The sequence below is a fragment of the Poecilia formosa genome, unplaced genomic scaffold (genome assembly GCF_000485575.1).
Source record: "Poecilia formosa unplaced genomic scaffold, Poecilia_formosa-5.1.2 Scaffold319, whole genome shotgun sequence".
NCBI classification, from domain to species: domain Eukaryota; kingdom Metazoa; phylum Chordata; class Actinopteri; order Cyprinodontiformes; family Poeciliidae; genus Poecilia; species Poecilia formosa.
Genome location: NW_006800258.1, coordinates 613,639 through 625,179, shown reverse-complemented (window position 1 = coordinate 625,179; position 11,541 = coordinate 613,639). Strand labels below are relative to the sequence as shown.

Genomic DNA, 11,541 nt, shown 5'->3' with positions numbered 1-11,541 from the left:
ATTCATTTATATTTTGTTAGAAAATATTAAAACATCTAAACGATTTTTTAAGTTCAGTGGTGTGGCATCTTCTGGCGGAGCTATTTTGTCAACGTACCGAACTTGCTCCGCACTCAAGGAAGTGCGGGGAAATTTGTGCGCTTCTTCCAGCCGAGTTGGTCCATGTTATGCTTTGGTGGCGTTTCTCTTTTGCAGCTTATATGGAAGCTTGAATACTTCCCCCCAACGTAAAGGATAAGATACTTCCACAGCTGAAGATATGCCACGGAGAAAGGTGAGAGAAGACGTTAGAGGCTGTGGCAGTGCAGTATAACGTCATGGCTAATGTTAGCCGTGGAAATGAAACTGAGGCTGGAAAACGAACGCCGCTGAGGCGCTTGAATGTTTTTCTTCAAGGTGTTAACAAACTGCGCATGTTTTTATTAACTCACTCCAATAAGAGTTATGTTTGTGCTAGAGCTATTAAGCTAAGCTAGCTCACATTTACAGCGTAGTTGCAAGAAATTATTGTTGTTTCTTAGACGTCTTATTACTCTTTGATTACTAGTTTAGATTGGCTCTTCCTCCAACTTGCCGTGTTTATGGACAGAACGGAGTTTAACGGCTTGTAACGGTCACTAGCAAACGGATGAGGACGGGTTGTTTTTTGGTTTCCACAGGATAGAACGCTCTACACCAAAACAACGCTCCGATTGGACGGAGTTTGAACTACGGCTGCGTTAATTGGTTGGACTTGCGCAAGTCCCGCCTCACCTCTAACTTAATTGGTGAAATGCAAATAGGATGCACGGCCCTCTTGTTGTGAAGTTGTCAAATATGCGGCCATGCTGCCAAAGCAGTTACTCATATTTACGTCTGGATCAGACGGTTCAACCAGGATGTCGCGTCTTGGAACATTTTTTGAAGGATAAGGCAAACGCACGAAAGCAGTTTATTTCTCTACTACAAATGCAGATGTTTACTGTTACTTGTACGTCCGCTGATGTCAGTGTATCCTTACAGTTTATAGTTCTAGAGTATAATTTATTAACCTTTGGTATATAATCGATGACAGTTTTATATTTAATAGCCTCCATAGTTCCGTGAGGTGTCTCCTTAATTGCTGCAGTTGAATTTCTCTGTGGTGCATTATTCGCTACATGTATTAATATTTAAAGTGGGCAGCTGCGGTCCAATCTTGGATGAGGCCCCAGGCAGTTTTATTGGAGGGGGGCAGTTCTAGTTAAGCCTATCGCAGTTACTGTAAGCTTATCTTGGTTCACAAGTAATCATGGGGGACAAAAAAGTTTTACTTATTGATCTATTTATAGAGAATTATAAATAAGTTTTATGCTTGTGGCTCTAAGGATTTGTATACATACTAAGCAAATCCTTAGTATGTATACAACTGTATACAATACTCACTCTCTTTTTTTCTTTCTACAATTTTTTAGTAGTGTTTGAGTTGTCGTTTATTGTAGCTATTTATTCATTTTCAAATCTGAAGTAGAGAAATATGTATATAAAGCAAACCAAAAAAATACTTAGATGTAATTGGAACTCATCTTTGTGAAAAGTGGGAGTGCTCACTCCAAACTTTTCTGTTTTACAAAGAATTGGTAATGTATCTATTTTATAATAATTTTCATTATAAAAATATATTTTTTGTCATTTTTTTTTGTCAATCTGTTAATTGTTTTATCTGTCATACTGTACTGCTATTTAATTAATAATTGGAAAGCAAAAGGTGCTTAACAGTGATAATTCAGGCGGCACGCATACTTTTGTGGCACAGGAATAAAACCTGGATTTTGCTCAATACAAAGGCTTATTTCAAGGATTTCTTGACAAAGTTCCAACAGGAGATGATGAGCTGAAGGTGATAAATAGAAGGGGTGATGTTTCCCGTCCAACATGGGATCTCTGCTGAATAAATCACTGGTAAAAAGAAGCAGGCAGGGGGAAAAAATTCTATATATGTACATATTATATATACAGTATATACACATACTGTTTTTGATATAAAAAAAAACAAAGAGATAATTTGTTGACTGTTTCTGGTTTCTCAGAGAACGGCAGGAAGCAGCTCGGATGGAACAGAGGACTCTGATTTTTCTGCCGACCTCGAACACGTCAAAGCTGCAGTAAGGGCGCGTCGGCGCAGCAGTACGCGCCTGACTCGCGCATCCCTGCGCCTCAGCCAGAGCTCACAAGGTAAACTGTTCCTACCACTGTTAAATACGTAAACAAGGCCATAAAATGAGTCTTTTTTTTAACAAATTGTTGGTTAAAAAGGAAAGTTTTTCTTTCTTAAAACTTTGCCCATTTTTTCAGGGTTGTTAGCAATATTTTAGGGCCCAATTTTTATCTACGTATTTTCCAATTGGAAAAACGATGTATAAGTCTTTAAAAAAAACGAAACTTATGTTATGAAACCTCAGATTTTGACTTTTGTTTGTCTTCTTAAAGATATGTAAAATGCCATAATATAACAAAAATTTACCATTTTAAAAATATATTGCCATCAGTGCAACTTGGCTACAGAGGCAGTTGTCTGCGGATCGAGTGCCGGCCACAGGCAGACACGGTTGAATAAAGGTCACAGAAACCTTCAGAATTTTGCCAGGAAACTATCTACAATTATTTTTTGGTTAGAATTTTACCATTTTCAGTTGTTAGTAAAGCTGAACAATAAAATTATTTCAATAATTTATTGAGAAACAGACAACAGTACATCAGTACTTAGCCTAGCTGCTAATGGGATCTGTACATCAGTATATAGCTGAGAAAATTTTATTATGAATTAATAAAGACCTCTACTTCTCAAAGGAATTCAGAGATTAGTTTTTGACTTTCTTTTTTTTAAAAAGAAATGTCAGTATGTACTATTTATGCTTTATTATGTATATTTCAAAATTGTTCTTTAAGTTGACATTATAACAGAACTTATATTAGAAGCTGGACTTTTTAGTTGAAATGCAGTCTGGATGATCACAGCAAGTTAATTTAGAAAATAACATTGTAACAATTTAATGTAATAAAGAAACTATGAAAATATTCCAAAGTGGAAAAGCTTTGACATTTGAAACTCAGACATTTCCAGTGTTATTCTAGAAAATATTTGAGATTAGTCTTAAAATTTGAGGGTTTTTTGGGTGTGCTGTGGTGGCGCAGGGGTTAAGCGCAACCCACATATGGAGGCCTTAGTCCTCGACGCAGCTGTTGCAGGTTCGATTCCCGGCCTTGGTGACCTTTGCTGCATGTCTTCCCCCTTCTCTCATTACCTACTTTCCTGTCAATTAACTATCAAATAAAGGCCACTCAAGCCAAAAAAATCTTAAAAATAAAAATTTGTGGGGGTTTTTCTATAAAATTTTTGCTTTGAAATTCATACATACAGTTTTTTTTTTCTTTTTTTTAGAAAATTTCTGAGATTAACCTACAATTTTATTATTGAATTGTTATAAAATCTTTTGGTTGAAATTTACTCCTTTTCTTCCCATCTACAGTGGTCATACTATGCCGTCGTAAGGCTTTGACTGAACCGTTCTCGAACAGCTTTCCTTCCAGGGTTGTCTTCTGTTTAGCTGCATCCACTTCTGAGATTTGAATTGATAAAACATCATGTTGGTGATTTAAAGTTCGACTCAGAAAAGTGGCATTTCCTTCTTCCTTCTAGATAACTCCAGCTCATTACGCAGCGGCTCCCCGGCTGCTGCCGCTCACGATGAGGGCCCTGATTCCGCAGCGGAGTCGGCCCCAGCAGTAGCAGCAACAGCAGCACCTGCCTCCGTCTTCTCCTCTGGACGCAGGATCACACGTAGCCAGCAGGGGGCAGCAAACCCCAAAGCCAAAAGATACCATTTGCGTCAGAGCAGGTCGTCTGGCTCAGACACCGAAGCCAATGGTGAGCTGCAGTTCTTCCTTGCTGTCTTATAAAAAGATAAAGATGAGATCTGAGTTAGAAGCATGGAAAAGAGATGAAGGTGTGAAGCAAAGCAGCAGCGTTAGGGGATATTTTAGGAAGTGGCTTATAGAGGCAAGAAGGGAGAACAAGAGGCGGAGGATCTGTATGTTTCTTATTTTTTTCTTTCTTTCTTATGATGCAGGTGAGTCGATATAAGACATATGAAGTCAGTCTGTTCCTGGTTAGAAAAGGGAGTAATAAGTGTTGCATTAAAATTGGAGACTTGTCAAAGGAATCGGTGACAAACCGTCCTGAAAACTGCAGCTGTTCTCAAACTTTACTCACAACGAGGTGAAGGCACATCCATACAAGTGTTACAAAAAGATCATCCTTTTACTTTTGACGTCTTATTTACTAGGACAAAATAAAAAGATCTGATTCATATCAAGCTAAAACATTAAACAAATATAACCTCTAATGGAAAAAAAAACCCATAATATATTAGGTCATTTATTTGCATCTCTTAATATTTCTTCCAAAATATTTCAGTTAAGTTGAGCTCTGGACTTTACCAAGATGTTTTCCTTTTTCACTGTAGAATTATAAGCTCAACATATTTGAATATAGACATAGCATTATAACAGATGGATCAGCAGCAGTTATCTTCCCAAGACCGTTGCTTCTTTCTTTCCACATCGACATTGTCAAAACTCCCGCTTTCCTAAAAGTGGCCACACTGATGATCAATAATCATAATAACTTTTCTTTGTGCCATGATACTCACAGCCTTTCCTGTTATGTATTCACCATCTATCTTGAACCCCAGCCTTTTACATATGAACCTGCAGCTAGAGCCAGCAAACCTCGTTTGACTTATCAAGTTGACATCCAGCTTCCTGCTTTGCCTCAGTGTGAAATCTATTGTTAGAAACTGTTACGTCAGATTTCCCGAGTCCGCTCTTTAATTACGGTCACTGAGTGGTGTCTCTTGCAGATGCAAAGCAGGTGGGGTTTTACATTGTGGAAATGTTTTGCATAAATAAAATATCTATTTTGAAAATCTAATGGATCTGTTTACCAGTTGCGCGTTAAGACTGGAGATGGAGATGAATCTCATCCCTGATTTTATTTTGAGGAAACCTTTCCCCTGATGATAAAGGTTTAAACTGACTCCAAATGTTCAAGAAGAAAAATAATTAATGGCATTCAGAATATTTTTTCTGTCCTGCTAAAGCAATTGTTTTTATTGTTAGAGATACCAGCAATAGTTTTTTCTTAAAGTGTATATTAAAGTTTCGCATTAGAAAAGGTTGATGAAAATGACAAAATTAAAAATAATACGATATCGATTTGGGACAGAACCAGCAGTATTAAGATCAGCTAGCAATATTGATCTAAATTTTCATATCAGTGCATTCCTAAGTCTACTATATTTAGGAATTACTGCAGAGATGACATTTTTAGCTGTCTTTAGCATCTTATATTTTAAATTAGCATGGTCAGCTTTACTAAGTATTAACAGACATTTCTGTGTGTGTTCTCTGGAGACTCTAAAACTCCAGTGAGATTACTACTTATTTCCAAATCCAGAATATTCCACAGATGAAACCTGAAAGCTTGACAGGATTTAACAGAGCCACTTTGCTGTTATACTTTTAGTTCTGTTGTTCTCTTTTTAAATGACAGCCTGAACAGACAAGTATTGATATCTCAACATGTATGAAGTAACATCTTACTGGAGTTGAAATTTGCCAACTTTGAGTCTTCTTCCCTCAGTAGCAACTTCTACACTTTGGACCTTGTGCCTGAGTTAAATGTGGTTGTGTTTGGCACAATGTTGTAGCGATTAAGAATGGTGTGTTCACTGTTCAACATTTTTCTAATGCACATTTTGAAGTATCACATTAGAAAAGATTGATGGAAACGGCAAAATTAGAAATAACTTCCTCCAAAAAAGTTTTGACACTTGCTTGAGTTGGCTTTTAGTTTTTCAAAAAATATGCGCTAAAGGGAAGACAGGAACACATTTGACAGTAAGTGCTTAAACTTTTCCTTTGCATGACTGATCGGATGTTTCCGTTGTCGACATGCGTGACAATTGCATTTCTTTCTCTACATCTCCAGACAGCATGTAAATTCGCCAGTACTAGTTGACATTACAGAACAATTACAACTTGCCGGAGAACACATTCCTGAAAACTTCTCTCCATTTTTCCGAGACATGTGGTCCGTACTAGCTTGTAACTTCTACTTCCTGTTTTTCACAGCCAAGCATAATGTCAACATCTGACATTTGCAGAGCCTAGTTGATTCGCTCCAAACACATTGATAGAAACACAGCTAATTCACATTTTCTCTCTCTCTTTTTTTTTTGCGACATTTTAAAAATTCACTCAAAATTCACTTAGAAATTGGATGGAAACATAGCCATGGTTTTTTGATCGGACTAGTTGACATGGAAATTGACCAGTTCTATTCACAACCCAATTTTCTTGACGCATTGTCCCCTAAAATATAAAATATAAAAGACAAAGGACTTTGGTTGCAATAGAAAGATAAACAAAAGAGAACAGAAAAATCTGTTTATGTGCTATTTTTCTTCACAACCGTATTCAGAGTTGCTGCTGCTACTTATCTAACATGCTGGTCACACACACAACTACACCTTCTGTGTTAACTGAAGGCTAAAAGAAAAAAAAATAGAAGCAGAAAAGGAACAGGTTGAAATATGTGCTTTCATTTGGCAGCCTGGGTCTCACAGCTGCCTGATCTTCAGCAGCAGTAACATCATTCTTCACTATTGAATTTATCTGAGTGCTGCCACTGCTGAAGGCTGTTAATTGCATCTGTATGTGTGGACATATGTGACCTGCAGAGATTCCCCCCTTAAAATAAATCAGAGGGAGTAAAGGGCTGTAAAGATGCTTTCTTTTCAAATAAATTGACGTTAGAGTTTAGGATTTTTAATCTTTCTCAACTCGCCCAGCAGACGCAAAACAAGGAGTGGACCAGGACGAGACGCCCCCGCGGACCCCAACAGGCAACGCCCCATCCTCGGAGTCAGATATTGACGTTTCCAGTCCGAGCAATGACCACGTCTCTTCTAACAACAATATTGTCGTTTCACAAGAGGAGGACGAGAGACTGGCGAAAGAGCTGTCGCTCAAAGAGGCCGCCGCCCACGACCTCTCCCATCGACCCAAACGACGACGATTCCACGAAAGCTACAATTTTAACATGAAGTGTCCGACCCCAGGATGCAACTCACTCGGTGAGAGGACCTAAACGCCACACAGATTCCCTGCCGCCCCCCCCCATCAAATGTCATACTGCTTTAAATTTACTGCCTTTCATCTGCAAACATCCTCTCATCTTCCTCTTGTTCTCACCCGTCCTGTTTTTCTCCCAGGTCATCTAACAGGAAGACATGAGAGACATTTCTCCATATCAGGCTGCCCACTATACCACAACCTCTCTGCTGATGAATGCAAGGTACACACACACACACGCACTGCACACAGATGCACATGTTTGTATTCCATACATACTAGGGCTTTGTATTGACTTGCATTCATTTTATTTACTGTAGTTAAGCCTAAACCAGACATTTTCCCTAACCCTGACAATACTAGTCTTTTCCTAACTCTAACCTTAACCAAAACCTAATTCACACCTCAACTCTAAAGCTAACTGCTAAATGTAAACAAAGGGGTCTACTGTATCAGGACTGGGCTTTGGTCCCCCTAAGGCCCATCAGTCTTCAAAAGGTTAGTAAAATGTCTTAAATGGTCCCAAAGAGCTAGGCAGGTACACATAAAGACCTTAAAGATCCAAAGTCCTTTCTATCACAAGGACTTTGGAATTTGTTCTATTATTTATTTATTTATTTATTTATTTTATTTATTTATTTTTTTTCATTTCTATAGTCTAGCCCTGACCTTTACCCTAAACATAACCTGCATAACCCTATACCTAAATATAAACTCAATTCACACATTAGTCCAAAACCTAACCTCTAACCCAAAAACAGCACCACTTCTTCTGGGGCTCTTGTTTGGGCCCCAAGAGCAGCAGTCAGTCCCCAAAACTGATGTGTTAGGACGATGGTCCTCACAATGTATCAAATACAAGAAGACACACACACACACACATCTGCGGACTTCAATAAAACTGAGGACTTTGTATTGTCTTCCATTCATTGTAGTAACTGTATTTATGCCTAACCCAGACATTTTTCATAACTAGTGTTAGTCTATTTCTAACCTTAACCAAAACATAATTTGGTTATGTTTCTACACAGTAGAAGTTAGACCACTTCTACTGTGGTCTAACTAGTAGACCACAGTAGAAGTGGAAAAATATGAGAATCAGGAAAAAGTTCTCATTTATCAAGGAAGATCTCCTTCTGTGGGTAAAAACGGTGAATGTGGTCCTCTATATAAAGATATACAAGTAGATGGCGCATACATTCAATAAAGAATCTGCAAGGATTTCAGATAAATTGTGTTTAACTATGACAAAAAAGTCACACAAAGCTGGAATGGCTGGAAAGTACCCAAAGCCATACATTTACACATGGCTGTATATGTTGCCTTGCAAAAGTTTTCACACCCTGGAACTTTTTAACCTTTTATGATACAACCACAAACTTCTACATTACATTGTTTGTGGATTAATGTTTGCAATCCACAAGCATAAATCTGACATAAAACATAAATCTGACAACCATTCTCCTGGTTACTGAGGAAACATGTTGATGGTTGAACTGGTCCTCTGGTCTGCCATCACACCAAGTGTTCGGTGAATGAATGTGAAAAAAGCAAGAGAAGCAAATAGAAATTGGCATGCTGTAGAAACATGGAGGAGGCTGCTGTTGTGTTTTTGCTACGGGGCTCCAGACAGTGTTGATTTGTTTGACAGGGCAAGGCAACGACACGCGACAAGCAGTCCGAAGAAAGGACGCTGTCGCATCGGCAGGATGAGAACAGACACTCCACAAGGCACCAGGTAATGTGCTGGAAAGCAAACACACACACACACACACACAGGTTTGTGTCCCTCCTGACTCATGTGTTGCTTTTGAGGTAGGAACAGCTGAGATCGCACCGCTGGTCGTCAGGGTGGCAGGGTCAGAGTGATGACGGGTTACTGTCACTTGGTTCTCAGTAAAATCCTCGTCTGATGCACCTGTTTACTTGATTTGATAAGGCAGGTCATTCTAAAAGTCTGAAAGGACATTATGAGATTGGAATAAACAAAGAAAAAACAAACAAGTTCTTTTTATGTTTGAAGTCTTTTTCTATTCTTTTAATATAACCTTGTGTAAAATTATCATTTCATTTTTAATTAGTTTTTTTTTTTATTGATTTGTTTAAAACAGCTTGCCAAGTGTGGTGTTAAAACCTGGAGTAATGGATGTCCCTCCTTTATCTTTAACGCCGCAGCTGTCTATATTTAAACATAAAAACACAATTTAAGATTTTTGCTGTTTTAAAACCACAACTTCTTGAAACCTTGGCATATTTTGGTACCAGTAATTGTCTGTTAGTGATGTAACAATCAATTAATCAAAATTGTACTGCATCTCAGTTGGTCAGAAAATTACAATTCTGATATTTTTATTTTTTTACTTGTGCTGCATTTTATTGGTACTTCTTAGGTGAGAGTTTCTGAGTTTCCAATTGAAAATACAACAAAAACATTTCCTGAATCCAGAACTCTTCCTTGCACTGTCAGAAGTCACTGAGCATCCAATCGTAGTTATACAAGTATAAAGTTGTAGTAAAACCAGAACAGTAGTAATATTATGAGAACAAAGTCATTATAATATGAAAATAAAGTCGTAGTACGAAAATAAAGTTGTAATATTACTAGAATAAAGTTGCAGTTGTATGAGAATAAAGACATAGTACCAGAATACTTATTGTGGTATAATTTTGAGTAACTGGTAGAAACAGTGAATAAGCTATAAGTAATCAGTTTATGAAAACATAGTCCGCATCTAGCTAACATTTTGGCAGGTGTGAAGGTGTGAATTTAAGCAACCTTTCTATTTACATGATACTTCTAGTCAGCCCGTAATCTTCATCTGCAAAGGCCCAAATCAGCTTTTCGTTCATACCAACTGTGTTTGTTCCAGGCCCCCACAGAGGGACAGCAGCGCTACAAAGATAAGGTGACAGAGCTGAGGCGGAAGAGGAACTCTGGCCTCAATAAGGAGCAGAAGGAGAAATATACAGTAAGCAGAGAAGAGACGTCAGACCGAATCTTCTCCACGTTATAAAAATCCCACTTTTCTCGTTATTTTTCCCCACTTGTTCCCAGGAACACCGACAGAGCCACGGGACGAGCCGGGAGCCGCTGCTGGAGAACATCACCAGCGACTACGACCTCGAGCTGTTCAGGAAAGCGCAGGCACGTGCCTCGGACGACCTTGTAAGAGAGAAAACTCATCATCACCTCCCACCCTTCCACTTTTCCTTCCTTCTGTTTTTTTGGTTGTTTTTGTTGTTAACCCTCCCCCGCTTCTCCCTTTTTCCTACCTTACTTCTCTTCTTCTCTTTTTCAGTCTGAAAACCTTCCTCTGCAGCCACAGCAGGAGTCTCAGATAGATTTGGTAGTTTGGACGATCACTTCATGTCATTCCATGTTCATTTCTGATACTTCAGATGTTAGCTGACAATGAAATACAGTAATTACCCAGTGAATTCACTTCGAAAACACAAAATCTTACCCAAGTATTTCTTGCCTAGTTTCTAGTGCAAATATCTTCGTACACTTGAAATAGGAATTTTTCTGTAAGAAATATGTTTTAAGTCAATAATTCTTGAATATTAATTTAAAAAAGTCTAGTTCTACTAACAGCTTTATTTGTTCATTTATAACATTGGAAAGACATTTTGTAGAACTGTGCCTGTTACAGTAAGTAATTAACCAATTAATAACATGATAAATTAAAATGAACTTGATCATTTCCGTTCTGATGATTAATATTTCTTGACAGGCAATGTTGTTTACAGAAACATCATAACCCATTTTATTTGCTGCTTCAGTTGTGCGTGGTTTTTATTTTTGTTTTATTTATTGCTTTTTGGTTGTCGTGTTTTAATTTGGATATTAAACAAATCTTCCAGTTCAAAGTGTTCTATGCAAAATTTAAAGTTACTGTTTTTTGAGAGAGCAAACTTGCATTATTATGTCATCACAAATATATAACTTGACAAAACAACAATATTATCGATTATCTCAATAATAACAGGGACAGCTTATGGTCCAGCAACATTTATTGTGAGAGGCCTAAATGAAGCTTGTAATTTTTAATATATGTTTTTAAACATGTCCTGTCTGGCAGTGTGTCAAGATGAGGCCCAACAGATTTACTTTCACAAGCCCAGGATTACTCCTTTTGCCATGATGCTCCCCTTGACATATGGAAGAAACTTTATTAGAAATTTCTTTGGGTTTTTTCCAAATTTAATGGACACAGAGAGAAAAGGAAAGGGAGAAAGATGGGAAAAAGTTTGAATGGAAAAGAGTAAAGAGTAGAGAAAGAAGCACAGAGGGAACACAAGTCAAGACTCTTGAAGTCTGCCTCTAAACCTGCGGAAAGAGAGAAAACAAAACCGAGAAACCACAGCAACAAACAATGTGTATAT

General features: G+C 37.9%; 1 protein-coding gene across 7 annotated transcripts in view; it reads left to right on the top strand.

Moving 5' to 3' along the window:
- The first annotated feature begins 85 nt into the window (after positions 1–85).
- The window catches only part of LOC103152602 (histone acetyltransferase KAT7-like), a 21,637-nt gene continuing 10,181 nt past the window's right edge, over positions 86–11,541 (top strand). The window contains exons 1-9 of one of the 7 annotated variants that reach the window (XM_016661240.1): positions 1,879–1,920; positions 2,049–2,193; positions 3,659–3,886; positions 6,876–6,926; positions 7,017–7,157; positions 7,296–7,378; positions 8,807–8,893; positions 10,026–10,124; positions 10,211–10,321. In XM_016661240.1, the coding sequence (XP_016516726.1) occupies positions 1,894–1,920; positions 2,049–2,193; positions 3,659–3,886; positions 6,876–6,926; positions 7,017–7,157; positions 7,296–7,378; positions 8,807–8,893; positions 10,026–10,124; positions 10,211–10,321 (972 nt within the window). In that variant the 5' untranslated portion in view covers positions 1,879–1,893. Of the gene's footprint in view, positions 275–1,878; positions 1,921–2,048; positions 2,194–3,658; positions 3,887–6,872; positions 7,158–7,295; positions 7,379–8,806; positions 8,894–10,025; positions 10,125–10,210; positions 10,322–11,541 lie in introns of those variants that run through there. The other 6 variants (XM_016661239.1, XM_007573144.2, XM_007573143.2 and 3 more) reach the window with 6 other exon arrangements.